The following is an 18,566-nucleotide window of genomic DNA, read 5'->3' on the forward strand; positions in this document are numbered from 1 at the left end:
TGGAACCTCATTTAATCCCTGCACTAAGTTTGTATACTGTATAATTTGATAAATTTTCCAATGTCCCTTTCATTAATCACTTCAAAAAGATTGGTACTGGCCCTGTGAAAAGTAGGCATTGAATGTAAACAGGGAAGTCAAAATCATTTTTGGTGCCAATGGGGATGAAGGGGCAGATCCTGCCATTCAATGCCTACTTTCCAGGAAGTAGCTTATGTACACATTGACAATACAAATGGATACACTTGTAACCTGTGCCAATGGATTACGTGGCACAGGTTACAAGATTTGTTCCCCATGGATAGTTCTCACCAGTTGATATTTAAACTTGCTGTGGTCAGTTTCACCAATGAAAACGTGAGCTTAAAAGGCTCTGGTGGAGCACCTCTTTAAAATTGACAACTGTACTTTCCTATCAGAAAATATATCTTAATTAAAATGTAATAGTTATAAAATTTTTATAGTAAAGCACTATACACACAGACAAATTAAGGCCTTCAGAAAAACAAACAATGTACACCAGTACCAAAAGTACATTAAAAAAAAATAAAAACCAAGTTTATTCATTCAATTAAACTGAATGCTCACAAAAATTAAACACTTGAGGGCAGGGGAGAGGATGACAACTCACAGTATATAAAACAACTTTAAGCATGTCCAGTTGTAAAGGCTGGTGAAGACAAACTTTTTCATACAATACTAAATACACATACTGGAAATGAACATTACTGAATAGCTTATGCGTTTCGATCCATGCGAACGTCTATTTCTCTACCACTGATCTTGGTGCCATTCATAAGCCTGCATGCCTTTTCAGCAGTTTCTGGTGAATCAAAGCGCACTGTGCCACAGCCTTTAGATTTCCCGTTTTCCATTTTGACTTCTGCAAACATAACTTGACCTAAAAAACAAACACAAACAAATGTTAAAACTGATTTATGTGATGTGACTGCTGTAATATTTTTTATTTTGGTAGACTTACCACAGCTGCTGAATTTTTCTTTCAGCTTCTGCCATGTAAGATCAAATGGAAGCTGAAACAAGAGATGAAGTTTAGTCAGCCTTTGTCACATCAACCGATTACCAAAAAACCTATTTGAGAATGCAGATCCATCAGTATCTGATGCTACAATGTTAAATTAGCACGTCGTCTGAACTATAAGTGGGCAATTTTGATTGATACGAGTGCCATGACACTAACTGTGGGCTCCAATGCCTGCCTGCTTCTACCACTGTTAGACTGGCAATAAGAACTGGCCAGCTGCAGCCAACATGAGGTGCCAGTCTAGGCAAGTATTCACAATCTTCATCTGCCACTGGATTAAAATGTGCTTGCACCAAATACAGACAATAAGCAATGTGAATATTAACAGTGATACATGGGATGGGGTTTAAAGTATGGTAACCACTGGAGCTGGATAAAGAAGTACCACACGAAGCAATGCATTCCAGTAAAAAAACAAACAAAAAAAACTGCATCATCACTGCAAACCTTGTGCACTTCCATCCTGTGAAAGTAAACAGGTATGCTGATGTTGCTAAAACATTTTCAGTCAATTTACACAAAGTCTTGGAATAACCCCATCCCACGAGAGCAAAATGTCACTATTTTTCATGGTTTTCTTTCACTACACCATATGAGGTGCAGCACAGGAAAGCTGCAAGTGCATTGAAAACAACAAGTTCAGTTACAAGATGGCGATGGCAAACTCAGTTCAGTTGTATTCACTACAAATTGAAGTAACTATTTTCCAGACTTACATTTCTGACAAAGATTTGACAGCCCTTGGATCCTGATCCTCTCTCAGACATTCCTCCACCCATTTGATTGGACCCCGATCCAAAACCTCCGAAGCCACGACTCATTTCCATGCCACTGCCAAGTCGGTCATAACCAGCACCCATCCTGTCCATGCCCATTCTCATTCCACCACCCATGCTGTTCATTCCACCTCCTTTGAAATAAAGTAGGACAGAGAAAAAGACATGGAGAATTAACAAATTAAATCTCAAAAAGAGAAAAAAAAAACAAAACACCCTAGCCTTCTGTAAAATTACTCATTACTGGCACAGGATTACAGAAGAATCAGAAGCAGTGGAAACAATCGATTCCCATGCTCAAATAGACTTCAGTCTCAACAGAACATTGTCATCATTTCCATTAATTGTTAAAAGTACCGTATACGCTCACATATAAAAAGCGGGTCTTGAAACCCAAAAAAAAAAAGACCCAAACTTAAAACAGCCATTCAAAAATGCAACCCTTTTCTCAGTACTATAGACTAGTCCAAAAGGTTTGCTAAATTACAGTCAGCGAAATTACATTGAACTGTTGCAGTGTATGAGAAAGCATCAAGACAAAATGTCCAGCATCTTGCACCATAACACCCCCCCACTGTCAAACGGTTTCTGGTCAAAAAACAATGTGGCTGTTGCTTCACATTCCACCAGATCTCACTCAATGCGACTTTCTTGTTCTTAAAATTAAAACTCGAGACTGAAGGGAAGGATTTGCCACAGAGGGAGAAATGTGCTCTAGACATGGTAACAAAAGGAGTAGAGCAAATATTTCCATGACTGGGAGAAGCACTGGAACAAGTGTACTGCACCACAGACAGACTAGATTTAAAGGTGATAAAAAGGGAACTGCTTTAAGTGTTAACAAAGGACTTTAAATTTTGGAAATCTTAGGCAATTGCAATATACTGCGACGTGGGAATGCATTCAAAAATAATGTTGCACGATTCCCAGTTCCTGCTTGCATTGCAGATAATTTATGATTCTGGCAATGCATTTGGGGTCTGCCATGCTGTAGAATGAACCAAGGACTGATCAGAAGCCTCCCTGAAGATACTGTGTGATGGAGAAGAATGCACCAGGACTGAGGGGGCCAGTCAATTTATGGAAAACCTGCAGGCAACTTCCATAAAGCTTCAACTGGTGCATGTACAGTGGGTATGGAAAGTATTCAGACCCCTTCAATGTTTCACTCTGTTATATTGCAGCCATTTGCTAAAATCACTTAAATTAATTTTTTCCCTCATTAATGTACACACAGCACCCCATATTGACAAGACAAAAAAAAAAAATTTTGAAATTGTTGCAGATTTATTAAAAAAGAAAAACTGAAATATCACATGGTCCCAAGTATTCAGACCCTTTGCTGTGACACTCATATTTAACTCAGGTGCTTTCCATTTCTTCTGATCATCCTTGAGATCACCTTAATTTGAGTCCAGCTGTGTTTGATTATACTGATTGGACTTGATTAGGAAAGCCACACCTGTCTATATAAGACCTTACAGCTCACAATGCATGTCAGAGCAAATGAGAATCAGGAGGTCAAAGGAACTGCCTGAAGAGCTCAGAGACAGAATTGTAGCAAGGCACAGATCTGGCCAAGGTTACAAAAAAATTTCTGCTGCACTTAAGGTTCCCAAGAGCACAGTGGCCTCCATAATCCTTAAATGGAAGGCGTTGGGAGGACCAGGACCCATCCTAGAGCTGGTCGTCCGGCCAAGCTGAGCTACCGGGGGAGAAGAGCCTTGGTGAGAGAGGTAAAGAAGAACCCAAAGATCACTTTGGCTGAGCTCCAGAGGTGCAGTCAGGAGATGGGAGAAAGTTGTAGAAAGTCCACCATCACTGCAGCCCTCCACCAGTCAGGGCTTTATGGTAGAGTGGCCTGTCGGAAGCCACTCCTCAGTGCAAGACACATGACAGCCTGCATGGAGTTTGTTAAAAGACACCTGAAGGACTCAGAGATGGTGAGAAAAGATTCTCTGGTCTGATGAGACCAAGATAGAACTTTTTGGCCTTAATTCTAAGCAGTATGTGTGGAGACAACCAGGTACTGCTCATCACTTGTCCAATACAGTCCCCACAGTGAAGCACGACAATGGTAGCATCATGCTGTGGGGGTGTTTTTCAGCTGCAGGGACAGGACGACTGCTTGCAATCGAGGGAAAGATGAATGCGGCCAAGTACAAAGACATCCTGGACAAAAACCTTCTCCAGAGTGCTAAGGACCTCAGACTGGACTGAAGGTTTACCTTCCAACAAGACAATGACCCTAAGCACACAGCTAAAATAACTAAGGAGTGGCTTCACAACAACTCTGTGACTGTTCTTGAATGGCCCAGCCAGAGCCCTGACAAACCCAATGGAGCATCTCTGGAGAGACCTAAAAATGGCTGTCCACCAACGTTTATCATTCAACCTGACAGAACTGGAGAGGATCTGCAAGGAGGAATGGCAGAGGATCCCCAAATCCAGGTGTGAAAAACTTGTTGCATCTTTCCCAAGAAGACTCATGGCTTTTTTAGTTCAAAAGGGTGCTTCTACTAAATACTGAGCAAAGGGTCTGAATACTTAGGACCATGTGATATTTCAGTTTCTTTTTAATAAATCTGCAACAATTTCAAAAAATTTTGTGTCTGTCAATATAGGGTGCTGTGTGTACATTAATGAGGGAAAAAATGTAAATGATTTTAGCAAATGGCTGCAATATAAACAGAGAGTGAGAAATTGAAGGGGGTCTGAATACTTTCTGTACCCACTGTAGACATTCATCCAGGTAGTCATCTGTTTACGGTTCTCCATCCCTTCAGATGACAAATCATCTTCTATTACAGCCAAAGGATTTCAAATTTTGTTCATTCAGAGCACCTGCTGTCATTTTTTCTCCCTGCACCACACTTTTGTTGTCATGGGTAGGCGAGACATGATTATATTTCCAACTAGGAGGAATGGCTGTTTGGTGGCAACTCTTCCATGATGACCACTACTGATGAGAGTTTTGGACTGTAAATGAGCATACCAGGATTCCAATGGTTTCTAGCAGTTGTGCCAAAACTGGTGGAGAACACCTAATTTCAAAGGGACACCAGCATGATGCGTTTATTTGCTGCATTCCATTTGTATGGTTAATCAGTGCATTTCTGGTCCTCAACCTTATTGCTAAAGTTACTATTTAAGTCCATCTGAGGACATTCCAATCTAAATGTATTGTTTCATTTTTATCTGCCAACATGCACAAAAAGGTTTTATCTGGTTATTTTGTTTCAATTAGACTATGGCACAGTATGTATTCTACCCACAGTATGACCGAATAGATGCATTCACAATACATTTGTTTTTATCTTTAAAAAAACATTAATTTGCCTTTTTTACATAAACAAAGCAGGAAGACTGTTTTGTTTTTTTAACATGCATCTTGCATTACAGCAAAGTTACAGCAAGCAATTTGTCCTGGGGTAAAGTATCACTGCACTGATGCAAAACCATATTAAATAGTATTCTGGGGAAAACGAGGATTATGAAATGAATCTTAGTCAAAACTTAGCGAAGTATCAACGCCATTCATAAAATTTTAGTAATGGGATCTTAATATTTAATCACAATTAAAACAAAAAAATTCCATACCCATTCCACCATAGGAATCGCCATAACCTCGATTCATTGCCAGCTCACTTCTACCATAATCTCTATCTATGCTTCCCATTCCACTGCGATACATGTCTAAAAGGGAGAAAAATAAATATTTAAACACTAAAAAACAAAAACACAAAAAAAACACGCATTTAAAATACAGAAATAATGAATGTTTAATTACCTCCCATTCCACCCATACCACTACCCAAACTGCTCATTCCACCCATTCCTAGGCTTCCTCTGTAGTCATCCATGCCACCTGCACATAAATAGTTTAAAGTTTAGTTAGGGACAAGTTCCTTCAGCCAAATTTAAATTAATGCAAAAAAATTAGCATACCTCCCATTCTTCCCATAGATGCCAGCTCTCTACTACTGTATCCGCCCATATTACTCATTCCATCCATCCCACTTCCATAGCCACTCATTCCTAAAAGATTTAAGGATGTGAAATGTACACAACTTAAATAAAAACCACACATGCACCGAGTAATATATAATATTGAGTAGACATACCTCCACCTAATCTACTCATTGCACCATATCCAGATACATCCATCCCACCAAGGCCTATAAAAAAATATTTATATAAACTTTAACACAAATAGAGCACAAAGACATCTATACCACAATTAGTCAGGAAGCACAGAGGTAAAGCACTGCCTTTTCAAAATGTGTCTTAGCGGTGTAATGATTTTATAGCTTACAATGTTCCCAATAAGAAAAACAGTTGCAATACTGTGTCAAAAAATGCCCATGAGAACTGGATTTTACATGTAAATTACTGATGGTTTGAATGATGTGGTTTAAGTTCAGGGGGATTTGATTATACAGTGTATTTTATAATAAACCCTTACCTCCAGGGCCCATGCTACTCATGCCTCCACCACTGACTCGGTTTGCATTAATTGGCTGGCCACCAGGTCCAAGACCCAATCCAATACCACCAAGCCCACCTTTAAACACACAAAGAACATTCAGTTTGTGAATACTCATTAGGTTAACTTAGCATAGGTAATAAGCCAGCCAATAAAACTGACCCTTCACACATTGGACCAATTTAATAAAAATGTTCCGAAAATGCCCCCAAAACAGTGCCCCCTGCCGTTTTCAAAACATGAAAATTAATCTGTCAACTATCAATTAGGTAATGAGACAAAGCCCATCACCCAATTTAAAGTACCCATTCTGCCTATGAATATATTTAACAGAACATCTTCTGCCAAGTGCGGGGGTTCCCACCGTTTCAAACCCACTTATCCAGTTCAGCATTAGACCAAAAACAGAACACATACTTATTCCAAATGTTACAAAAATATTCAGAAAGTCTGTACTTACGGGGTAACTGAGATGACTTTTCTGCTGTACGGAAGTCATCATGGGGTACGGATTTGTCATCCTAAAAGAGAGAAAGGGTATAATTTCATAAGAAAGGCACAATTCAGGAAGAAAAAAAAAAAAGTCAAAAGTAGTCCAAAATATAGCACTTAAACAGCTACAGAAAACATGCACTTAATCTACAAAAAAACATATCTAGAAAAAAAAAAACTTCACCCAAAAAAAAAACCACATCCATACACTTGATTTGATACCCAGTTAGGTGGGGTGTTACTAAAACATCAGATATCAAGCATCAGGCAAATAGCGATTGTGCTGCTGCTACCGAACAGCTTTACATCAGGTTAGCTTTGGCTGGAAACTAAAAAACGGACTCTAATCTAATATAGAAAAGTCATCGCTTAACATATATAAACCACACACTTATTTTGAGAAGATCAGTGTGCATCACTCTATATGCTCACAAAAATGTGGCTCTATATCAACAATGAGATTTCTTGAAAGAGACTAGTCAGTTTTAGAGTGCAACTGTAGAAGGCACAGTATGACTGTCATTTAATCAGGGAATTTGCTTTTTACTGGCGACAGGACTACAGCATTTCAATCCAACTTGAAACTGAAGAAATAATGTAACCATTGATGCATCTCATTTGCTGCCACTAGGTTTGACTTCACCAAGACAGCAGTATTTTATCTGCATGTCAAGTACAAACCCAACCCAAAACTTCAAGGACACAGATAATATATACAAACCAACAAACAAAAAGAAAACTACACCCCGCAATGACATACCCCTAACACTGTAAACAAAAACGGTTAGCCCCCAGGGGTGAGGTGTTAATGAACTTACCATTTTTACATGCATGGGTCTCTCAAACAGGAATTGGCCATTAAACATGGCTGAAAAGTTAAATGTTAAGGAAAACTGGCAAAAATGGAACACACACTAAAAAGAAACGAGTAATCCACCTTATTTACTGGAATATTTGGCAAAATAACTGAAAATGCTCATCTGCAGTTGAAATAATGCATCAGAAAATGAATACTAACATACTGTCTGCATTTTAGATTAAGCAGACTGATGAGCCCAGTACCTGCAAGAAAGCAATATGTGACTTTCCTAAAATTGGGACAGGGTGGAGGGTGAACTTCCCCTTAAACTTGTGTAAAAAAAAAAAAAAACACACTATACTAAAGGAATCATTCAAATATTTCAAACAAATTATGTACTTATAATTGAGAAAGGCAAGAATAGTGGCAGAACTTCAAATGTGCAACATACGGCTCAGTAAAAAATTAGCTCCCAGATTACAAATACATATTTGTACAAATTTAATGGTGTTACATTCACACATCTTATAATATGGAAAAGTAAACCATATGTCTGCAAGTACACTTAAATGACACAATTATCCTGTAAAGGAAGTTTGCGCATTTTGAAAATAGTTCTGTGTGTCCCGCTATGCAAACTATGGTATTCAAAGTGAGTACACAAGGTTTGTGCAATTTCCTTTTTTTAAAACCTCTCCTTGGTCTGTGCAGTATGATGCTTACAAGTTTTCACTTAAATAGGCCTTCACTGAAGACTCCTCAAATTAAACAAATCGTACAAGTTGATTGGTTTAGTATACCATGGAAAAATTAATTTTTCACACTGAAAATGACTGAAATTGTTAAATACCCTTCAACAAAAATCAAAAAGGATACAAATAGCCTGAACAGCCTCTATAGATTGCTCAAAAGTTACTGTCCCCATTCCACGACTTTTTCCATCTTTGTCTTCCTTCACATCTGCTCTCTTAACTGCACCTGCCATGCTGAAGACTTCTTTCAGTTTCTTCCATCCAACTTTGAAGTCCAGCTGTAAATGTTAACTACCAATAATTATCATACTTCATATAATTAAATAAAAACACAAAGCAGCACAATATGAAACACTCACATTTGCAACAAACACAGTTGTCCCAAGACGCCCAGCCTGCAAAGCATTTATTACTTCAGGAGGAATGTTAGGGTTGTTTGCAATAGAAGGGGGTACATTTATCATTCCCATTCCTCCATCTGTACCACGGACTCCTTGAAAAGCTCCTCCAGCCCGTTGAAGTACACGACGGGCATGCTCACCATCAGGATCCTGTAAATGCATACATTTACAATACATACATCAGTACAATAAACTAAATAGTAGATACAGAAAAGGAAATAAAAATATCCTTACCTCTTTAATATTAAGTGGCCTTCCATTTAGGTCATATTTATTCATGATTTCCATTGCCTTTTTCACAAACTCATCATCCTTAAATTCCACAACACTGAATAGATGAACATTACAATTACATTCAAAAACTTAACTTTGAAAAAGTTTAATATGTAAAAGTATAGATATCGAGTGTAACAGTGACTTGTGCAAATGTTAAGTGAATCCTTAAGACAGGGTCTTGCCCCATAATGTATACAGACAAATTCAATTTTAAACAGAATTAATCAATGTGCCAACTTTTCAGAATGTAAAATACAGTAAGAGTAAACAGCTTAGGCTTATACTACAAAAATCAGACAGTCTTATCCTTAAATAATTACTAATAATTATCCTAGTATTTGAGAATTCTCATATTGCAATATGAAATTAAATGCAAAATTAAAAAAGATATAAAAGGTAACACTTACCCACAACCCTGAATTCAGCAAGCCAGAAAGGGCAGAAAGAAAGAGACAGAGAATGAAAGAAAGGAGAAGAGAATAAAGTTACAAATTGTCAAATTGGAAAGAACCAAGACACAAAAATGCTAAACATCAATACTAAAACAAAATGCAGGTTTGTCTTTGGTTAAGAATAACTCTCTGGGGTCAAAATGTCTGATGCTCATTACTACTTGCTCTTAATTAATCAATCTATTTGCTCTTTAAGATGTGTTTACATGCAAAATTATGAAGAAACTATATGAGCAACAAACAATGCAGCACCAACTCACTTTGTGATTAATATTATGTAGCACTGCAGGGGACGTCAGAGAAAAGCACACGCATATTAAACTGGAGTCATTCACATGTGCATATTTACTTTTTAATTTACTTGATAGATTTAGTCTATAAATGTTCACACTGTGATAAACTACATGAACCTAGAACCAAGGATGGTCAAGGTTCAACACCAATTACAGATTTCAATAAAAACTTCCAAGATCTTAAATGTGCTTTGCATAATAAATTACTACTTATATTGTATATACATGGTTACTTCTGATCTAAATATGCAACACATTTTTCAATATAATAGACCAAGTGTTAATGAAAAATATTTCCAATTTTCGTGACTAAAATTTAAATACATATTCTGATTGAACATTATGTAAAAATTGTAGTCCAATTCCAAACATTCTAAATTTTACTTTGGTTGCAGGAAAAGTTACTTAAGAGGAAAATTAAAATCCATACTGTGAAAGTGTAAGTTCACACCGGTACTGGTACAGGGTCTCTGAACTATTCACCCAGTGCATAAAAATCTATTTCCATTTGTGAAATTGATCTGTTGAACAAACTGAAGCACTAATTATAAACTGCACCAAATACTTACATTAATATTAAGTTCATTGTTGACCAAATTTTCTAGAGCAAAATTAAACAGCATCAAACAGCCAGCCCTGCTGACAAAAAGGTCACGACCTACAGCCAACTAGAAGAGGCTCTAGCTCAATACCTTTCCAGTTTTGCAAATCACAAAGCATTTTGGAACAATTGATACCAGAAGTTTCATTACCTTGAATGAGTCATAATAAAAGGAAAACTGCAGAGGATATTTAAAACCTCAGGCAGCATGGCCACATCACTTACCCTTGACTTTCCTTCAGCATCCTTAAAGAGCTCCACGTATGTAACCTCACCGACTACATGAGACATACAAAGGGAAAATACCAAAAAAAAACAATGCATTTAAAACACCAAACTTCACTTCTCCATTGCCCTTGGTACAACTCTACAAAGAAAAACCATTTATTCAACAACAAGCAGACCAGACCAGAAAAAAACACCTGACATCAATGCCATACAATTTAAATTCTGAGTTGATCTACCATTAACTCAATAAAAAAGGCTATGTTCAACCTTAAGGAAATGGCATGATATTGCTGGTACAAACTTTACCAGGATTAAACTATTTAAACCTGGTCTTTAAAACCATATCAGTATATTTTCCTTTAACAAAAAAGAAATATAAAAATAAATACATACATGTAAATATAAACAAAACACCTGCTGTTCGGTTTCCAAATTTCAAAGATTTAACCAGTACACAGCTAGGCACGCACTTCCATTTTATATTTCCAAAATAAAAGTATTCTGTCAACATATACAACTTGATCAAGCATTCTTACATGTGATCCGAACATTCTGTACAAATATTCTGAACAATTCAAAAATTGTATTGTTTGAATGCTGCCAATACTTTACTAGAACCATTGCAAAATGAACTCCAAACACACATATGACAAAATCAAATAAGCAGTGAGATACAGAATACCAAGGATACAACAATTCTTACTACAATCTATCATGCCTCAACAATAACAACCTGAAGACTGATTTAAGATTTTTTTCTTCTTCTTCTTGTTCCCTGGAATTCAAACAACTTGAAATAAACTTAAGGAATAACACAAACTGCCAATTGAAATATCTGCAAATGTTTGATTTTTATGATGGAAATGAACAATTCAGTTACTGCCGATAAACTAAAGTTGCCATCAATTGAGCCTGTAAATGCCTTATGAGGCACTAGTATTGGCCGGCAATATTTAACAGGTTAAGTTCCTTTAGGTGCACAGTGAACCCCCAAATGTATTTAAGGCAACATTTGGTACCTTAAACCTCGGAAATTACCTTTCTCTCTCATTAGATCTTTGATTGCTTGCCATTTCATGTCATATGGTATATTGCTAACAAAAACCCTGTTGCGATGAGCTCCCTTTTTGTCTCCAGATCCTGCATTCTTCTCCTTGGAATAGGGCTGGTAACGGTTGGATTTTTTACTTGTCTTTTCCTTCAGTTCAGATGGCTCCTTTGGGGACTCGCTTTCCCTAGGTTTCAAAGTTTACAACATACAATTATTACAGGACACCAAAAAAAATCACCAACATTTAAAACTACCAATACAAGGTGTGGAAATCAGACCACTTAAATGTGTTGTGATGCTATTAGAGGATGCCTTACTTTACACAATTTAAAACCGGATTTGTTTACTACATTAATACATTAAAAAGAACAAAAATAAGTAAACGAAAAAACAATTGTAAAGTATTTAATCTCAACTCAGTCAACCTTTTAATGTTATTTGTGTGTAAAATTTTCAAAACATACATGTGCGAGTGCACATATATACAAAGCGTTTGCATGTTAACTTTTTTTTTTTTAAATTGGAATGTTTCAGGCAGATTTGCTGCCGAGGAAAAAACAAAAACAGTGCCAATTATGCAAAAGTAGCTTCTTGGAAAGAGATTCCAGCGAACTTTTATAATTTTTAACACAGCAGCATACATCTGCCCCTTCGAATGTTTTGCTCATTTCTGAGTATGTAATCTCTTAAGTAAATCGGTGCATAAATCTTAAATCTCATATGGGGGAAACGCACTCTCCGGGGGATTGTTCCTACCAATTTTCTCGCTAGGATAGGTTCCAGCTTCCCCGCAAACCTGCCAATGATAAAGCGGGACTGGAAGATGGTCAGATTAGAGGAAAATTCTCAAAGAAGCACGGGTAAGAGCATTGGAAAAATAAATCGATTCAAGAAACCGCGTCGGTTGTACACCGACTGGCCTTTTTACACGGCTTACAGAATGCCATGCAAACTGGGTACTGTTACAACATGACGATCGTTATCATCGCATCTCCGCCATCAATAGCGTAATAAAACAACAACTACGCCACGAAAAAAAAAGTATCACACGCACAAAACATGGCACCGACTATGCGGTTGTGACCAGAACAGATATCAAAAATGGCGGTTTAGCGTTGTTGCTGGATCACCATCATTAAACTGACATTCTGGATAACAATGTAAACAACCCAACACGACAAAATAATTAAAATGCTAAAAAGCGTTAATCCCAATCAATCACAGAGAAATAACAACGCTTTCAGCGATAAAAGGACTACCCGCGATTGGCTGAAAGCATCAATACAGCCGGTCGGCTCATTAGGCCCCAAAATGTATTTTTTTTAACTTCATCCAGTTATTCTGTTTACTTGGTACAATTAAAATTTTGGGAACAAAGCGGTCAACAGCTACACACATGGGCTAGTATTATGTAATTCTAACATACACAAAAGAGTGGACTTTAAAGGCGGCCTTCGTCTCTGAAGGCCTAAACCGGCAGATTAGCCTCCATTTTCCTCCATCCGATTCTAAAGAGAATTTGCCGACAAAAATCATGGTTAAAACAAAAAAATAAGTTACGTTTTAATGCCATTCGCCTCGTTTTCCATCTGCTGCTCAGTTTCGTTTTCAGCTTCATGCTCGGTCTCGGCAACATTAGTATTTTCTTCCTGCTCTTGTTTCATAACCTCGGCCATTGTCTTCGAACGTTTCGCAGCTCACAGATGCACCTCCTCTTCCTGCTCCACGAGTACTGCGCGCATTCAACGAGCGCCTACAGTTACGTAAAGCTCTCCTATCGCGAGATTTCACGTTGCGCGGCTTTGACTTGCCGAACCAATAAATGAGGGCCGCGGGCCATTTAGTCGAAAGGGGCGTCAACCAGGAAGAAAAGGTGTTTAACAACACATCCATTCCAACGAACGAACGAACGAACGAACGAACGAACGAACGAACGAACGAACGAACGAACGAACGAACGAACGAACGAGCGAGCGAGCGAGTAACCGCCCATCCATTATCCAAACCTCTATAACCTAACCACAGGGTCGCGGGGGTCTGCTGGAGCCAATCCCAGCCAACACAGGGCGCAAGGCAGGAAACAAACCCCGGGCAGGGTGCCAGCACACCGGAGGGCACACACCATGCACACACTAGGGACAATTTAGGAGAATATGTAACCTCGGGGTGAAATTAAATGAATGAGGTTTAATTAAATGTAAGTTTGGATTTATCTATTTACACTTCTATATTTCTATCTATCGCATTGTACTGCTGGGCATATTCATTTCTTAAACTCGTACAGTTCCTTGCGCCCCATAGTCAAACGTTGGTGCTTGATGACGTCATTTACAGCTTGGATCCTGTATTTGATAAATCTGAATTTGTGAAACAATGATTTGGGTTCCATTACAACAAAAGCACGATCAAAGGTAACAATCGCATTGCTTGAGGTTGGACAGAATGCAATTATGAATACAAAAAATAATGAAAACCTGAGTGTGAAAGGATTGGACAGGCAAAGGAAGAGGTTTGGATGCAGCCGCCCGTATACTTGAATTAGGCTGCCAAAATTAAAAGGTTGGTTCCATAGAACAGGCCTCAACAGACTTCAGTCCAACAACAGAACAATCATAACAGGCAAAGATGGCGGTTTTAAAGCCGGGCAGGGGAAGTGATGTCATCAGGGCAGGAACTGGGAATAGTGTCATCAGGCCCAGAATTGGAAGTGACATCATCGGGCACGGAACCAGAAGTGATGTCATTGGACTTGGGACCGGAAGTGACGTCCTACAGTCCAGGTGGCTGGTCTGTCGATGAAAAAGAGGGAGGATTAGTGCACCCTGCCACCCCCTGGTCTGGCATGGAATTATCCCTTTGTGAGCCCTAAAGCCCAGACAGACAGATTTGGTGGGGAATAGATGATACCACAATCTGTATTCTGTCCTTCAGGTCATTGATGTCACAAACTTTTATGCTATACACGTGCTCCTTCACCATACCCCATAACCAGAAATCACAGGGGGTCAAATCAGGGGAGTGTGGAGGCCAGGGCAGTAGTCCACCACAACCTATCCATCCACCTGGAAAGGTGTGGTCGAGATAAAAATAATCCATTAGTCTTAACATAATTTTGACTCACCCTGTATAGAGCAGATAGCCATCCATCCATTCCGCTATATCCTAACACAGGGTCATGGGGGGTCTGCTGGAGCCAATCCCAGCCAACACAGGGTGCAAGGCAGGAAACAAACCCCAGGCAGGGCGCACACACTAAGGACAATTAGGATCACAAATGCACCTCACCTGCATGTCTTTGGACTGTGGGAGGAAACCCACGCAGACACAAGGAGAACATGCAAACTCCACGCAGGGAGGACCTGGGAAGCGAACCCGGGTCCCCTAACTGTGAGGCAGCAGCGCTACCCACTGCGCCACTGTGTTATCTTTCAGTGTATTTAAAAGAAAGAAATGAAGAATGAAAAAGAGAAAAAGGAAAGTGTGAGAAATATCATTAAGCAGAGTTGCTAATGTAATTATATTGATCAGGCAAATGACAGAGCAGCACAAATGGTGCATAAAACGAGTTAAAAGTGAAAAAAAAGGTGACAGCAGTAATGACTATTGAACACCCCTCAATCCATCCATCCATCTCTAAACCCACATATCCAGAGCAGGGTTGTGGGGCAGCTGGAGCCTGTCCCACCCAGCAAGCAGTGAGTTCACGGCAGAAGCAATCCCTGGACAGGGCACCAGACCTTCACAAGATGAACACACACAAACACACACTAGGGGGCAATTTAGCACCGGTAATTTACTTAACCCGCATCTCTTCGGACTGTGGAGTGTGTGGGAGAACATGCAGACTACACGCTGGGAGCATCAGGGACACCGGTCTCCTTACTGAGAGGCAGCAGTGCTACTACTATATTACCCATACCGTAATTAAACATAATAATGTATAACTGGGAAGGGGACTGTATTGTCAAATCCAATCACGGACAGGCAGATGACTAAAACAGATGACAGGCAAGTGAAAGATTAAAATACATGCGATTAATGATTTATATTGTAATTACAAGGCATATTATTTAAATTCATCATGATACTCTTTAAAGGTATACCAGCCTTTAGCAAAGCTATTTTGTACATTTTCAGTATGACAGATTAATGACTAGTGTTTATCTTAGGCTTGCATGGTCTTCATATTCTCTATTCTTACCCTGTTCAGATTTTTAAAATGCTAGGAAGAAGTCCTCTTAATTTTCTTCTCTGCCTCCTCAGGTGAGTTCTGCATGTGGATAAATCCAGATTTTTTTTTTCTTCTTGCCATGTCTTTTAAATCTGTTTGTTCTAAGAAGTTTTACATCTCTTTATTATATAAAAAAAATCTTAAGTCGAGACGTGACCTTCTCGGAAAGACACTTTGACGTCCCGCGAGACTAGACTTTACAACCTTTGGAAGCAAGTCCCACGAGATGATGACTTTTGCAAGTCACATCCTACTTATAACCAATTTAAAACAAGATCATGAACATCTAACCTCTCAGTTGTTGGAAAGCGTTTGGCAGACACACTTCATGTACCCTCAACTCTTAAATATTTTATACGTTCAAGATGGCACGTCAATGACTAAGCGAAGAAGAAGGAGCAGCGCGTCAAAAAGCGACCCAAAAATGTTGGAGAGAAAAAAAGGCAAAAAAGAACAATAATAATCTGTGCAAATTCTTAAAATTAGGAAAGTAATAATCAGCCCGGACCAAGTGGAATTGAAAACCTCGTAGGTCCAATCGGGGTCAGAAATAAAAGACTTCATAATGACGTTCAAAAATGTTGGCACGATAAACATGCAGAGCACGAGCAGGAGATGAGACGTGATTTTCTCGGAAAGACACTTATGCGTCCTGTGAGAAAGAGATTAAACCATGCCTGGGGCCGGAAATAAAGGAAAAAGAGTAGATGACACAGTAGAATGTCGTAAAGAATTCAGAAACATTGGCGTGGTACACATGCAGAGCAGGTTAGAGATAATGGAAGTACGAAAATTCGGAAGTCTCAAAAAAATGATAGTAAAGATCACATTAGTGCAAACAAACGGAAATTATTACTCAGGACAGCGAAAAGAGATCGAATATATTGTTTGGATTTAAACCATAAGTCGGGGACTTGTAGATTGACTAATTCGTGTTGCCAGTGAGAATTAAAAGATTACAAAAACGTTAGCGCAGCATGAGTCCTGTGAGACGGAGATTTTTAACATGAAAGTCACACCCTACTTACAACCATTTTCAAATAAGACCACGGTCATATAACCTCAGTCGCGTGAATGCTTTTGTCAGACACACTTCCTGCACTCTCAGCTCTTTAAAATTTTATCAGGACAATAATTCTATATTTGTAGATGACACATCAACAACAAAGTGAAGAAAAAAGAGCATGGACAACCATTTGAGAAAGTCATTTTATTTATTAGAGAGAAAGAAATGATATTCACACACAGGCAGTTATACGTTGTGTTTTCATGATGTAAGTCCAAACACGGAATCAAAATTCACTGCGATCTTGAAGAAAAGTTAATGCCAAATTTTGTTTTTACTAAAGTCTTAAAGTAAAAGTGAAAATAATGCATATGTAACAATTCCCATGAAAATAACAATCTCTATAAATTGTATATCTGGTTAACTAAACCCGGGGGTGTGAGCGGAGTGAGTTTTTTTTAAGATAGTCACAATTTGTTCTAGCTGTTCACCATGTGTTTTATGTGGTTGAGCTCAACACCAATCATATTAGTTTTACTCTCAATATCGGTGTCTATTTTTTCCTAACATATGTGTTAATAGCTCTTTAGAAACACTTTGTTTTTCTGAACATAGCACCCTCTATTCCAGGGGTGTCTAACTCCAGTCCTGGTGGGCCGCAATGACTGCAGGTTTTCATTCTAACCACCTTCTTAATCAGTGACCTGTTTTGCTGCTAATTAACTTCTTTTGCCTTAGTTTTAACTAACTCGACTCAGACTCCTTAGTTCTTTCTTTTTCCTTAATTAGCAGCCAAACAATAATGAGACACAAACCGAGCTGCCATGTGACCAGCTAACCAGATGATCTGAACATAAAGAAAGGTGAGGGTCTCAGTAAGGTTGATCCCTCAGTTCACCGAAACATTTTGACATTGTTCTTAGAAAAAATAGAAAATCAACAGTTTTGGAAATGTCTGCTGTGGCAGAATGAGAGCCACAGCAAGCCATGGAATTAAATAATGGGTTTAATTAACAACAAGAATTGGTTTCTCATTAAGGAACCGGTTAAAGTGAAATTGGCTGGAGTTTGAAGCCCCAGTTTGGCTTGTTTCACATCTCATATTTCTGTTTGGCTGCCATTTAATGACAATTGAGAGGACTGAATCCTTAAAAACATGGCTATTAAAATGAAGGGAAAAAAGTTAATTAGCTGTGAGAACTGGTCAATTGTTACAATAAAAACCTGTAGCCAATGCAGCCCTCCAGGCCCGGAGTTCGGCCCCCATGATCTATTCCATGACAGAATATCAGACTATGGAACCTCTTGTTATAAAACTGCTGCATGAAGAGAGCGCTGTCTCAGTTGCTGACAAATGGATACGACTGAATGCACCTGACCCTTATGTAAGAAAAAGAGGGAGAGGAGAAGGAGGTAATGGCAGAGGTGGCAGCGCTTCTAGCCTGATGGGAAGCAATTAGTCCCACCAAGGGGCCTGTGGTGCGGTGCTGCCCTTCTGAGAGAACAGGCAATGTGAATGTCTCCATGGAGACCTGGCCCTTTCAGGTAAACAAAGGAAGTGTCTGCAGGCACATGAAAGGCCACTAGAGGGAGTACTTGTCTGTTGTCCATGGAACTGCACTCAGTGTGAGCTCAAGTGTTGTTCTGTTTAGATGATCCTATTCATAGAAATGTTAA

General features: G+C 38.8%; 1 protein-coding gene across 1 annotated transcript; it reads right to left on the reverse strand.

Moving 5' to 3' along the window:
* Window positions 1-532: 532 nt before the first annotated feature.
* Window positions 533-13,393, reverse strand: myef2 (myelin expression factor 2). The gene is made up of 17 exons (XM_039770341.1): window positions 13,213-13,393; window positions 11,640-11,836; window positions 10,599-10,651; window positions 9,435-9,442; window positions 8,986-9,079; window positions 8,710-8,901; window positions 8,475-8,628; window positions 7,618-7,667; window positions 6,768-6,828; window positions 6,287-6,385; window positions 5,946-5,999; window positions 5,770-5,859; window positions 5,612-5,689; window positions 5,422-5,517; window positions 1,762-1,955; window positions 983-1,034; window positions 533-901 (listed from the first exon to the last, which is right to left on the reverse strand). Exons 1-17 carry the CDS (start codon window positions 13,326-13,328, stop codon window positions 738-740), a joined length of 1,752 nt encoding a protein of 583 aa, XP_039626275.1. The 5' UTR covers window positions 13,329-13,393; the 3' UTR covers window positions 533-737.
* Between the last annotated feature and the right edge of the window lie 5,173 nt (window positions 13,394-18,566).

Source organism: Polypterus senegalus, chromosome 12 (genome assembly GCF_016835505.1).
Source record: "Polypterus senegalus isolate Bchr_013 chromosome 12, ASM1683550v1, whole genome shotgun sequence".
NCBI lineage: Eukaryota > Metazoa > Chordata > Cladistia > Polypteriformes > Polypteridae > Polypterus > Polypterus senegalus.